This window comes from Erythrolamprus reginae, chromosome 1, assembly GCF_031021105.1.
Source record: "Erythrolamprus reginae isolate rEryReg1 chromosome 1, rEryReg1.hap1, whole genome shotgun sequence".
Classification (NCBI taxonomy): Eukaryota; Metazoa; Chordata; class Lepidosauria; order Squamata; family Dipsadidae; genus Erythrolamprus; species Erythrolamprus reginae.
Genome location: NC_091950.1, coordinates 351144900 through 351159550, shown reverse-complemented (window position 1 = coordinate 351159550; position 14651 = coordinate 351144900). Strand labels below are relative to the sequence as shown.

At 39.6% G+C, this 14651-nt stretch overlaps 1 protein-coding gene across 1 annotated transcript in view; it reads right to left on the bottom strand.

The window, feature by feature from the left end:
• Positions 1 to 14651, bottom strand: part of GLP1R (glucagon like peptide 1 receptor) — a 104925-nt gene that overhangs the window by 51112 nt on the left and 39162 nt on the right. Inside the window, exons 6-8 of the mRNA XM_070727383.1 lie at positions 5181 to 5281; positions 2041 to 2147; positions 89 to 242 (exon numbers count right to left, since the gene is read on the bottom strand). Of these exons, the coding sequence (XP_070583484.1) occupies positions 89 to 242; positions 2041 to 2147; positions 5181 to 5281 (362 nt within the window). The remainder of the gene's footprint in view (positions 1 to 88; positions 243 to 2040; positions 2148 to 5180; positions 5282 to 14651) is intronic.

Below are 14651 nucleotides of genomic sequence, written 5' to 3'. Positions count from 1 at the left end.
CCCTACAAAAGGAAATGCACATCTTAATGCAAATATATTGCAATCCCATTCTTCTGTTTAAGAAAATATTTTTAGCATTATCATATACCTGGTAGGAAAATACTCTCTCCCACTGTTGTTGACGAGGGGCTGTCTTGTACATCCATGTGAGCATGGAGTCCTTAATGAAGATGGACACAGCGCGTAGGATAAATGAAGTAAAAAGGTTCAAGTGAATGTAGTTCCTGGTACAATGAAGATGCCTGTAAATATAATTATGATGCTTAATTCACTTGAAAACCTGTAGGCTGTAATGACTGTCAAGTGAAGTACCAAGAGAGCTCTGTTCAAAACTGAAGTGTGTACATCAGATAGTTTACACTGTAGAGTTAAAATAAATTTGTGGGTTGCTTTCATTTCTGAAACAGAAAGCAGACTACAAACACTAAAAACATGCAAAACTATTATTGGAGTGCCATTTTCTATAGCAGGGGTCCCCAACCACCAGTACCGGGCCGCGGGGCATGTTGCACCGGTCCATGGAGTCAGCAGCTGCCGGCCCTCATGCCACCACCCCCTCCCTCCAGCGCTTCGCCTCCCGCCGGGCAAGGGGTCTCGGGAGGCAGGTTCTGCCGGCCACAGGACGATGGACAGAGGGGTGGGAAGGACCGAGAGGCTCAAGCCTCTTTTGGCTTCTGCCGTGGGGCGCTTTTGCGTTTTTGGCTGGGGGGAGGCAGGAGGGCCAGCCTGACCCCCTGTCTCCAGCGCTTAGCCCCCGCTGGGCAAGAGGGCTTGGGAGGCAGGTTCTGCCGGCCACAGGGCGATGGCGGGAAAGAGGGGCGGGGAGGACCAGCACCCCCATGCTTAATCCCGCCCCCAACCACACCCCTTTCCGCCCCCACTGGGCCATAGAAAAATTGTCTTGCTGAAACTGGTCCCTGGTGGAAAAAACGTTGGGGACCACTGTTCTATAGCATTCAGATAAAAGGGTTTAAAAACAAAGGCTTAAAATTGAGTTTTAAGTCCTGTAGGTAAAAGTTTTAAAACCCATTGTGTAAAACATGCTTAGTTTGACTGCACACTGCACATTTATGCAGGAGACTGGGACAAAAGCATCAATTCCCATCAAGAGAAATCATGCTATTTACCAGCAATTGTTCGAAAAGACAAGACAGGACTATTACTGATATAGCACTTAAGAAAGAATTGCATGCACACAGTAGGAATAAGTGAAGCATCAGAGGTGGGATTCACATAATTTACCTCCGTCTAGCACTGAAAATGTGAGTGTGCATGTGCGCACAAGCTTCACTCACACACATCCTTTCCACGCATGTCTGCAGCCTTCCGTACATGCACTTTGCTCACACATACAGCTTGCACGCATGTGGAGCTTGAAAATGTGGCTGAATAGAATGGCATAGCGCCAGGGTAGATGGACAGCCACCCATAGGTCACTACTATCGATTTGTCCAAACTGGCTGAATAACCCCTCTATGGAGCATGATTTCACTTCTGGGTCCCCATAAACAAGAATGAAAATTCATTATGAGCATCAAGTCAAGAGAACATAAATTTCAAAATGTCAAAAAGAAAAAACTTAATTCAGTGATGAAATCATCACTGCAGAAGAAGTACTTTACTGTGGAACCCCTTCTTATTTCTACCAAGTTATAACAAACTATATTTAAAAACAGATGAAGTAACAGAACAAAATTTGGTGGGGAAAAAAGTGCTTCTGTTCTACATCTAACAGAACAAATGTTCTGCCAATTTATAAAACAGAACATTCATATCAATTTTTCAGTCTTTAATTTAAAAGTAATGTTTATTTATAGTGCAGCATTTTTTATTTCCCAAAATCCATTGAAGACAAATTGTTTTTCACTTCTTATTATACACTTCTTCTTAATCCCATACTTTGAACATTTCCCAATTATCATATGAAGTTTAATTTTTATGCTACTTCTAATTATTCATTGTTAGATTTAATTTTTGAAGTTAGGTACCAAGTACCATATATGTTCATAGAATTCATTCTTTTTTAGCCACATGCCTTACCTGAACCAAAGGAGGATGCCAGTTGCTATAATAAGGGCTGAGAAAGAAAGAGCATATCCAGTGGTGTAGATGACAGAAAGAAATAACAACCGTCTTCCTTGAGAGTCCTGAAAAGGGTAATGCAGAAACAGCTGAAATAAAATTACTGGACTTTTCTTGTATTGTTGTGTCATATCTTGCTTCAATGGAACAGACTGAAATAATAAGGCCAATAACTGTACATGGAAACCCAGTAAAAGCTGACCAAACATACCTACTACACAATATCCAAACAATCAATCAGAACAGAGCTGGAAGGGACCTTGAATGTCTTCTAGTCCAACCCCTTGCTCAATCAGGAGACCCTATACAATTTGAGACAAGTGACTGTCCAGTCTCTTCTTAAAAACTTCCAGTGATGAAGCACCCACAACTTCTGAAGTGAGTTGCTCCACTCGTGGATTGTTCTCAGTGTTAGGAAGTTTCTCCTTAATTCCAGGTTGCTTCTCTCCTTGTCTTGCCTTCTGGTGCTTTGGAAAATAAGTTGACCCCTTATTCTTTGTGGCAGTCCTTCAAATACTGGAAAATTGCTATCATGTCACTCCTAGTCTTTTTTTGTAGACTAGCCATACTCAGTTTCTGCAACTGTTCTTCGTATTTTTGTTTCCAGGATTTTAATCATCCTAGTTGCTATTCTCTGCACTTCTCCCAAAATGTCAACTTATTTTTTGTAATGTGGTGACCAAAATTGGATGTAGTATTCCTAGTGTGGCCTTACAAAGGCTTTATAAATTGTCTGTCAGGTGTGCTTCCATTCAAAGTCCAGGAAAGAAAACCACCAACTCCATTTGATAAGAGATGAGTACTTTTACTAGACAATAAAAGGAAAGCAAGTTCTGAGGCAAAAGGCGTGCAAAATGCATATACAAAGAAACATAGAAACATAGAAGTCTGACGGCAGAAAAAGACCTCATGATCCATCATGTCTGCCCTTATACTATTTTCTGTATTTTATCTTAGGATGGATACATGTTTATCCCAGGCATGTTTAAATTCAGTTACTGTGGATTTATCTACCACTTCTGTTCCAAGGATCTACTACTCTTTCAGTAAAATAATATTTTTTCATGTTGCTTTTGATCTTTCCCCCAACTAACTTCAGATTGTGTCCCCTTGTTCTTGTGTTCACTTTCCTATTAAAAATACTTCCCTCCTGGACCTTATTTAACCCTTTGACATATTTAAATGTTTCGATCATGTCCCCCCTTTTCCTTCTGTCCTCCAGACTATACAGATTGAGTTCATTAAGTCTTTCCTGATACGTTTTATGCTTAAGACCTTCCACCATTCTTGTATCCCTTCTTTGGACCCGTTCAATTTTGTCAATATCTTTTTGTAGGTGAGGTCTCCAGAACTGAACACAGTATTCCAAATGTGGTCTCACCAGCACTCTATATAGCGGTGGTCTCAAATTTGGTCTCCCCAACACTCTATAAACCCACAAAACATTCCCAAGTTATGCCCCCTGGGCTATCCATTCCCATGTCCCAAGATATCAGGTCGGTGCTCTGGAGGTTTAGTCTTCCACATCTCGGCCGCTGAAGCTGTTGACCTTGAGCACGCTTGATATCTGGCCATAAAGGGCAGACAGTAATGAGAAAATTCCTCCCTAGCAATTATTTGAAACTTCAAACAGGGCACATAATAGCACACTTCCTCCTTCCCAATTAACTGACCTTCCACCACCACCACCACCACCCCATTACTATGCCAGCTAAGGCAAGCAGGTGAAGAAGAAAAGCGGGGGCTGACAGTGGCACTAATTCTTCAAGTGATTTTGATTCTATGCCGGTTTATACAAGCAAGGATTGTATTAATTTTTTTGCCTGCTGTAATACATGGTAGGCTATGGTTGTACCATGTTCATAGTATGCTAAAAAGTGAGCAAACTTTGTTATTTCACCTGGATTATAAGTGACTTCAGCATCAATTCCCATGTACACTATAGAGTAGTAAAGTTTGTTAAGATCAGTGAGAAAATAATCTGCTGCAGATGCCAAAGATATTTTTATATGTAATGTATTCTAAGAAGCATTTCCTTTTCAATATCCCAATATCTACTAGATCTTCCATTGAAATGGATTTCCATAAAATTCCAGTACTCTCAATTTATATATTTCATTTTTTTAATTAATTAATTCATAAATTTAATCATTTGTTCATTCTATAGCTAGTCATAATCTGGTTTTCTCCAGATTGTGTCTGGTGCACTTCAGCTCTCATAATTCTTATTCAGCATTATTCTACAGAAGAGAATGCTACATTTTAACTGCTGTTTTAAAAATTCTGTAATTTTTGCTTATCAGTGAGCTCATTAAGAATAAGTATTCATTTGTTTGCAAAAAAAATTATTTAGTTATTTTAGCAGGGTATTATTATTATTATTATTATTATTATTATTATTATTATTATTATTATTAGCAAATAATCCAAAAAGCATGAAACGGATGATGCCTCATTGCATTCCAATTACTTCTCAAGTATTGAGGGGTTTCTTTTTCAAACAAATGATATACTTTCCCATTCAACATGCAATTTGGAATGACATAGAATTAAAACAAATGACGTATAATAAAATAAAATATCAAAACCTTAGTTATTTGTAAAATGAAATGCAGTAAGACATAGAAAAATGTCACCAGATGGAATTCAATTTCCTTATTTATTTATTTATTTATTTGTTTGTTTATTTATTTATTTATTGGATTTGTATGCAGCCCCTTTTTTCATTTTCATTATCTTCCTGGAAGATGAAACCAGAAGAAATTATATAATTTTGTCAATGCATTATCATCCTCCCTCTGTATCACATACTCAAATGGTTTCCTTAAAAGTTTTTCAAGTTCTAACTTCAGTTTCATTGCAATTATCAGTATTACAAGCCCGAAGGAACATAATAATCAAGAATATTATGTCACATCTCCCTGTTACCAAGCCCACTAAAATTGCAAAACAATCCAAATCATTCTATAAGAACTAATGGAAGATTCCATGCTGTTATTGTTAATAGAAAACTTTATTTTACAACACTTCCACAGCATTGAGAGCAAGGAATGTAGCATTTGGGCAATAGATTCTTCAAACAAATATTGTTTCCTTACTTCATCAGGAGCCATACATGCTGAAATGTTCCTCCACGGATTGGTGGAATTCTCCTCCATCAACCATGTCCCTTCCAGTGTGCAGAAACGGTAAACTTGCCCTGTTCAACAAGCATTCAATGAAAAAGAAGGTGATAGAAAAGTTTCAGCAACAGTTTCATTGCTAGTCAGCTATTTAACAAGAATCACACCAGATTGACTGCATTCCCTTGGAAAATGCAAGATAAGGTTTCAAGGATTCTGGGGTAATATAGGCCTGTGCTGTTTCCTGCAGTGCAATGACTTCAAACCTGGGTCTCTTAACGTCTACAGTCTAACTGGAGATTCCACCACATTTTAATATTCAGGGCTCTGAAGAAAGAAATAAGGCAGCAGCTACTTTTGGTAGCCAATGACAATATTGCTCATGATATAATGTACAGTGATACCTCGTCTTACAAACGCCTCGTCATACAAACTTTTCGAGATGCAAACCCGGGGTTTAAGATTTTTTTGCCTCTTCTTAGAAACTATTTTCACCTTACAAACCCACCGCCGCCGCTGGGATGCCCCGCCTCCGGACTTCTGTTGCCAGCGAAGCACCCATTTTTGCACTGCTGGGATTTCCCTGAGGCTCCCCTCCATGGAAAACCCCACCTCCGGACTTCTGTGTTTTTGTGATGCTGCAGTGGAATCCCAGCAGGGGAATCCCAGCAGCGCAAAAACGGGCGCTTCGCTGGCAACAGAAGTCTGGTGGTGGGGTTTCCCAGCGAGGGGAGCCTCAGTGAAATCGCAGCATCGCAAAAACACAGAGGTCCAGAGGTGGGGTTTCCCATGGATGGGAGCCTCAGGGGAATCCCAGCAGCTCAAAATCGGGCACTTCGGCTGGCAAAAGGGGTGAATTTTGGGCTTGCACACATTAATCACTTTTTCATTGATTCCTATGGGAAACATTGTTTCGTCTTACAAACTTTTCACCTTAAGAACCTCATCCCGGAACCAATTAAGTTTGTAAGACAAGGTATCACTGTATTTAGATTTGCCCAGCCTTTCTATTTTGGCTGGTTCAAACCTCCTGAATTAGGAGCATGAGAAAAAACAAATTGAGACAGATTGAGATTTTATCTTACTCTACTACCAAAGTGTTGGATGTTTTCAACAACTAAAAATTCCACACTATTTTTGAAGAGGCTGGTAGCAAGGCTGCTTAAGCAACCCCCATTTTTCCCACCTTAAAATTTCAATGAGAGAGAGCAGAAGTAGCTCAGGCTTAACTATGGAGTTCTTGCTGCTCTCTTAACTTGTTTGCATGTTTACGTCATATGTTTTATTATCCAATAGTTTTTAATTATGTACTTTTGTATTATAAACGAAAATAAGGAAGAATTTCAAATCTCCCCAGCAGATTCCTTTTATATGGGAGAGACTTCTCTGGATAACAAAAGAAGAATTCCATCTATTTTCTCAGCATGGAGTCAAATGTTTTAGGAGGCAGTATTGTTCCATAACAGAATAAAAGATCCACCATGTAATTCTGCTCTTAAATCCAATTATCAGGGGGTTAGTGCAGCTTTATGAATATACTTGTGTGGGTGACCTATAAACAACTTTAAGTTAATGTCCAATTGGTAAGCTCTTACTTCTTCTTGGGGATCTTATTTTTCTCATGTATCGTCTGGAACCAGAGAAATCGATAAGCATTTAAATCTTATTCAAAAGGGAGCCATATTCCAGAAATTATGCTGTAAAACTGCACAATTAGGCTAGGGCTTTGATTTATTTAGCTTCTGATAGAACATGCTTTCAAATAAAGTTAGTTTCTTAGAAGACAGTCTCTTTGAGCCTATCTGCTGGAATTCCATATCAACTTGTTAATATTAAATGTTTAAAGATATGGAGTGGTGCCTAGAATTCAAGCAGTCCCTATATGCACATAAAACAACAAGAGGGGAGGGTAACAGTTAGATATGGAGTTAATGTCATCGTTTATCTTGTTCTGCAATAAACTTATAAACCAACTCAAATGTTACAGCTGGCTAAAGGCTTTTGAATATAGGAAAATATGTTATCACATGCCAGGAGGCTCACTAATATTTTATCAGCTAGCTCTTTTAAATACTTTCCCTGTTAAAATAGCCAACCTGATTGGTATTTTTGTGCAGCTGCAGAACAGGAATAGTGGGGAGATTAATTACCCAATTGTCCTTCAGAATAAATTGCCACATAATTTATCTTTGAAGCAAATTACAGCAACTCATAGACTATCACAATTTATCCAGACAGGGAAAGACAAACTGAGAGAGGAAGCAGAGTAGTTTTCCCTCCATGCATTGTGTGTGCATTTTGAACACTGAAAGCCACCCCAAATTTAATAACTCTTTTTAATTGTTGACAAGGGAAATGTTCTGAAGAGCAAGCAATTTTCTTCCAGAAGGAAGCTGTGAATCTGAAGCTTATAAGCAAGGGCTGAATTCCTTGCTGTGGTAGATTGACTTGACAGAATGATTTTGCCTCTGGTGACAAAAACAGGTGTCATAATGGAGATTTTCGTTTCTGATTTATTAACGGCATAGGCAATACATTGGCATCCAACCGGAAGGGCTGGACTGTAGGCTAGGCAAATTCTGCTTATAAAATTTCAGGGCTTATTTTCCATTGAAGTAACTGTAAGATTTCTAATAAAATGCTTCTTTTTATTATCACACTGTTTTCTTTGTAAATATAGTGATGGCAAAATGGTAGCAGTCACTGCAAAGTTTAAAAATATTTAAAAGAAATTGGAACATTGTGATGCCCTTTTAAAATAATGGTATGTGAAAGAAGCTAGCAGGTAGTTGGGGTCAAACTCTTAGAATTCTTAATCAGCATATTTAAGACATGAGGTTAAAAAAAAAGCTGAAAGTCAGATCTATCTGTAAATTGTAATCATGGTTATATTTTCTCCAAATTTATTTTTGCAGCGGTTACATAATATCTGCAAGGTATAAATCCATAGTTTAATAACAGAGGTCATTTTATATCTAGACAGTCCATGTGCAGTTTCTGACATTTCCAAATAGAATTGTCAAATCCCTGAACAATTATTCCTAATTTATAAGGTAGTAATCCACATTCATTGCCATATAACATTCATTTTTTTAACATAGCTCAAATTTTCTGAGAAATCATCTGAATAACACCAAACATGGCAAACAGGAGGGAAAAAAACAGTCGGAGACTACAGAAATAAGTAGGCCAATACAGAACATGTTGCACATGTGCTTGGCAAGGTAAAAAACATAAACCCACCATTTTCAACTGCAGACAAATAGGGACAACATATTCCTACACATTTCCAGTTATCATTCAGGACACATCACATCCTACAATATGTATAGCCAAGTCTTAGGAAGCAATTATGTATTGCTGCTTTCAGTAGAGTCTAAATAGCACACGATTTACAAACTTTCTTTCTTAGAATTACAGAATTCAGCCAAGAGCATGAAGAAACAGAAATCAAAGTTTGGATGTGATAAAAGGAGAAAAAACAACTTAATATCCATAACTGAAGGGATTTAATTGAAATCTGTCTGTGAAAATAATCTTTTCCCTCACAGAACGTGGATATAGCAGAAGGACTCTTTTCAAGTTAGTGGACAGATTTTCATTCTAAGTAAGAAAGGGAGGAAGGAAGGAAGAAAGAAAGAAAGAAAGAAAGGAAGGAAGGAAGGAAGGAAGGAAAGAAAAGAAAGAAAGAAAGAAAGAAAGAAATCATTGAACAAGACATTGCACCTATTTTATGTCTATTTTTAATGGAGACAAACACGAGTTATGTTAATAATCTGTTCTTGCCAGCATATTTTCTAAATATGAAAATATGCTTCTATAAATACAAGCAAAATTCACTAGTTTATATATAAAAAGATATATTGATCCAACCAGACTTTAGAAATAACAATTTTCAGAAATTCGTTGGCAACTTTTTTCTCTCTCCTGTGGCTCTTTAGTTAACATTTTTCCACAAAGTAATTTCCATGTCACTGTTCTGTACGATCAAAATTATTTGCAAAATTTAGAAATGGCTACACTTGTAGCCATGACTGCACTTATGCTACAAGTAGTGCTAGTCATACCTGCTGTATGTCTTGTATCCATGTGAATGATTCTATATTTTGCAGCATGCAAATATGTATTAATTTATTGCCTCAGTGAATTAACATCTGTACATAAAAGGTTTTTTTCTGCTTTATATCCAGAAATTAGAAACATAGAAACATAGAAGACTGACGGCAGAAAAAGACCTCATGGTCCATCTAGTCTGCCCTTATACTATTTCCTGTATTTTATCTTACAATGGATATATGTTTATCCCAGGCATGTTTAAATTCGGTTACTGTGGATTTACCAACCACGTCTGCTGGAAGTTTGTTCCAAGGATCTACTACTCTTTCAGTAAAATAATACTTTCTCATGTTGCCTTTGTAAGATCCCAGAATAATTGTAGTAACAAATTTACAGGGGTTGGCTTTGAAAAGTATGATGAAATGTATAGTCAACTGGCTAAGAATGCTTAATCACAGCTTCACTGGCTATCTAAACTATTCTGGTGTAACTGCTTCAGACATGAAAAACTGTATATCTCTTGGGACTAGATAATCTGAAAGATTGCTTTATCCAGAACAAAGTACAGCACATGAGCGTTGGCAAGTGGATGTGAGAAGAGCTCCCAAAATAGTCGTCTTCTACATAAAATAAGAATTCAAATAAACCTTACTCTTTACTTGGCAGGATCTGCTACTCGTGTTCCAACTGATATCACTCCTATAAGCACACAGCAAATGTTTACTAGCTACATCTAAATATTTCCTTAATTTCAATTTTTTTGTAAGTAAATAGTGGGACTTGAAGGAACATTTGTTTAGATGAAGTCTCCTGATCTGAATATGTACTGTGCACAGATCAGTTTTTTATTTATTTATCCATCCATCCATCCACCTCTTTAATTGGTAACCACCCTTGTCACAATATCTATGAGTGGTGCTGGGTTCTTTTACTCATAATCCAGAGTAAAATATAAATTGTGTGTTTGATTATAAATACATAAATGGAAAGTATCATATTTTTCAGAGTATAAGACATACATTCCCCCCCCCAAAAAAAGAGGCTGAAAATTAAAGTGCGTCTTATACTCTGAATGCAGCATGTCCCGTCCCCCCCCGAAGCTTTTTTCCCCACCCCTTACTAAGTGCCAACAAACTTTCCAGCTCTTACCTTGCAGGTTCTTTCATTGTTACTCTCTGCAAAGAATGTTTTCCAGGCTCTAAGTATTTGCAGGGTTTTTTTCATTGCTCTACTTGCTCCAATGTTTCTTTCCAGCCCTAACCAGGTGCTAACAATGTTCCCAGCTCTTACAAGCTCTTTCAATGTTACTCTTTACGAAGAATATTTTTTAAGGCCTAAGTCTTTGCAGGGTTTTTTTCATTGCTCTACTTGCTCTGAATGTTTCTTTCCAGGCCTAACCATGTACTAATGATTTTCCCAGCTCTTACTGGCTTGCAAACTCTTTCATTACTCTCTCCAAATAAGGTTTTATAAAGCCCTAACCAGGGGATAAAGCAATGTGCTGAAGCTGACCAGACTAAGGATTCTAGCCAGATGAATATGTGGTAAGCAGATTATTTTCCCTTTTCTTCTCCCCAAAAACTAAGGTGCAGCTTATACTCCAGTGCATCTTATACTCCGAAAAATATGGTATGCATCACCCAAACTTTATCAAAGTATATGATTCACACAACATGTCTTAGCACAGTTCAGCCCCTAAGTGCATTTTCTTAATGTAAGTATAGTTTGAAGCAGTGCATTGCTGGTCCTTGTCTCAAAGATCCTGCTTGAGCTATACACATCAGAGGACTCCATTGTATATACTATACCAGTGTTGGCGAACCTTTTTTTGCTCAGGTGCCAAAAGGGTGCACGTGTGAGATATAGCATGTGTGTGCGTGTGTGTGCACGCCCACACCCATTTGAATTTGAATTTGAATTTAATTGGATTTGTATGCCGCCCTTCTCCAAGGACTCGGGGTGGCTCACAGCATGTACAGAAAAACAAGAAACAATAATAACAATCCAATTAATACATTAAAAACAATCTTTAAAAAGTCTAATTTAAAAATATCAATATCATTCATTCAACAATCAAACTAAAGCATTCATTGGTCAGGGCGGAAGATCTAAGGAATCCCAGGCCTGGCGGCAAAGATGAGTTTTTAAACTCTTTGGGAAGGCAAGGAGGGTGGGGGCAGTATGAATCTCCAGGGGAAGCTGATTCCAGAAGGCCGGGCCCCCAACAGAGAAGGCTCTTCCCCTAGGTCCTGCCAGCCATATTGCAATGCCCCTGCGCATGTGTCCTGCATGCACACAGTCCTCCCACACTTCCCCCCTGCGCATGCACCCAGGCCTCACTGAAGCCTCTGGACTTCCAGTAGATCGGTTAGGCTGTTTTTCACCCTGCCTAGGGTCCAGAAAAGCTTCCTGAAGCCTGGAGAGAGTAAAAAATGGCCAAACGAATTTCCAGTTGGCTTTGGGGGGCTTTTTCACTATACCCAGGCTTTAAGAGGTTTTTATGAACCCTAGGGATGGCGAAAAACAGTTGACAATCACCTGGCCAGTACATACTTGTGCACTAGAGCTGACATAGGGCAATGCCTCATGAGCCCTCTGATATGGCCCCCTGTGCCATCTGTAGCACGTGTGCCATAGGTTCGCCATCTGTGTAGTATACCATTTCCTCTATTCTGAAAAGCCATAAACAGTAAGCATGGTTACAGTTCCTATAAGTCATGTTGGGAACTTGCATCTTTGGAAGATTTCAGTTTTACAGGATTTAGTGCCATTAAACAATTAACATACAGGATCTTGAAGGAGATACAAAAGGTAAAATGGATTATCTTCGCAGCTCCAATTTTTTTTCTTAATTTACACAGTTTCTGGCAGCTGAATTTAAATTATAAAAATGAACAAAAATGAAACTACATTGTGAATTATATGAGCCATCTTTTTTAACACAGCTCTTTTCCAAGTTTTAAAAAAACACTTTTACTGTTTTTAAAAAGAGATGGACCATTAGCAGTGTCCTTATACTCCTATTATACATAATGGTACCTATCATTATCTTCATTTTATCTCTAATCTTATCTGATTCTGATCTCTTATAAATGTTGAGCGATGGTATCACCAAATGCATATTGTCATTTTGGCATCACTGTGATTTCCCTTGTTTCATACTGTAAAGCATAAATGCATAGAAGGAAAAATCTGGGCATATGAAGCTAGGTGAAAGACAAAATAGTATCCAAGTTCCTTATGTCAAAATAGACAATTAACAACAGAAAATACTTAAATTTTGTACTAATGCAATGTGAGACCTCCAACATAAAGCATCCATTCTCCTCATTATTGCAGCTATAATTACTTTCATAGAAGCAAAGTAGGTTTTGAGATACAGTGATCCCCCGCGTTTCGCGATCCCGATCATTGCGAAAGGCTATATCGCGATTTTTCAACTCGGAAGTCAAAACACCATCTGCGCATGCGCGCCCTTTTTTCTATGGCCACGCATGCGTAGATGGCGCCGGGCAGATCAGCTGCTGGGCGGCTTCCCTGGGTCTTCCCCCTCTTGCTGGCGGGAGGGCAAGCGGCGGGCATCAGCGAGGAGTTTCCCCACCGCCCACGCAAACTCCTCGCTGCTGCCGCGCCCGCCGCTTGTCTTGTCCGCCCGCCGCTTGTCCGCCGCCTGCCTGCCCGCACGCCCGCCGCTCGCCCACGCCGTTCGCTCGTGCCGCTTCCCAGCTGAGTCCTGAAGCCAGAAGGCAAAGGCGAACTTCCGCGTTTGGCTTCAGGACTCAGCTGGGAAGCGGCACTGGGGTTTCCCCACCGCCCACGCAAACTCCTCGCTGCCGCTCGCCTGCCCTTCGCCCGCCCACGCCGTTTGCTCGCGCCGCTTCCCAGCTGACTCCTGAAGCGAACTTCCGCGTTTGGCTTCAGAACTCAGCTGGGAAGCGGCGCGAGCGAACGGCGTGGGCGGGCGAAGGGCGGGCGAGCGGCAGCGAGGAGTTTGCATGGGCGGTGGGGAAACCCCAGCGCCGCTTCCCAGCTGAGTCCCGAAGCCAAACGCGGAAGTTCGCCTTTGCCTTCTGGCTTCAGGACTCAGCTGGGAAGCGGCGCGAGCGAACGGCGTGGGCGGGCGAAGGGCGGGCGAGCGGCGGGCGGACAAGACAAGCGGCGGGTGCGGCAGCAGAGAGGAGTTTGCGTGGGCGGCGGGGAAACCCCAATCTTCGGCTCCTCGCTGCTGCGGCGGAAGTAAAAACACCATCTGCGCATGCGCAGATGGTGTTTTTACTTCCGCACCGCTACTTCACGAAAAACCGATCATTGCGAGGGGTCCTGGAACGGAACCCTCGCGATAATCGGGGGACCACTGTACTTTTAAGGCCAGAAAGTATTATTAGATTAAATTAAGATATTTTAGTTTTCATTAATTTGTAATTCTGAACTGGGAAGAGAGTTATGTCATTAAGATTGAAGGGATATAGAAATATATATTGTCTCCAGGCAGTAAATCTTATATGCCTTTAAAAATGACAAATACTACTACCTTGCTGTTTTGTTAAGTTACAAGTCTCTGCATGTCATTCCAAGCAATGTTTCCAACAGGAAAACAACTGACACACATTTATATTTTATTGCCACATTGAACAAATAATTTGATCCACTATATTATTTGGCTACAGAGTTCTCACTATTGCTTGTCTCCAGGTATTGTGGTATGGTGAGAAAATTGAAGAAAACTAAACTATGTAGGTCTGAGATTGAAAGGTTTTATATAGAGCGAAGAGAAGGCACATTAAGACATATTGCAATGCAAATAGGGAACTGGAAAAAATAGGGAATTCAAGAGCAGTTGGGAAAAGGCAGCTTGTAAACCTTAATTTACTTCTAAAGGGACTTGCTATCTTTTAATGATTAACTCACCAGAAATCCAAACACTAGTGCTATCCCCAGATATCGCATCTTTTGCTTATCTTTAAAAATTAAAGATGCAGCCAATTGTGATAATTTATTTAAGGTGCAGGAGTATGATAAATCTTGGTTCTTTTTACTCCACACCGAAGGTTGTTAGTACTGAGCAACCAAAATTGCTGCCATGAATGCTAAGGATAGTAAATAAATAGATTACTTGAGGGGTGGCCTCTAATTCTTCAAGCAGGGCGTTAAGAGATTTCACAATCCCTTACTTAACATTCTTAAATTCTAGAGAGTTACAGCTAAATATTCTTAGAAGGCTATTATTCTCATTTGTATCTCTGAAACAGAATGAATAAAATTAGCCCATTCTGCTTAAAATTCCTAAAACCTGACAAGTAATTTGCAACAATCTGAGGCCAATTTTCATTAACAACTGCTCCAGTCTAGGTCTCATCTTTCCACATATTACTTGTCAGGAACAATATTTGT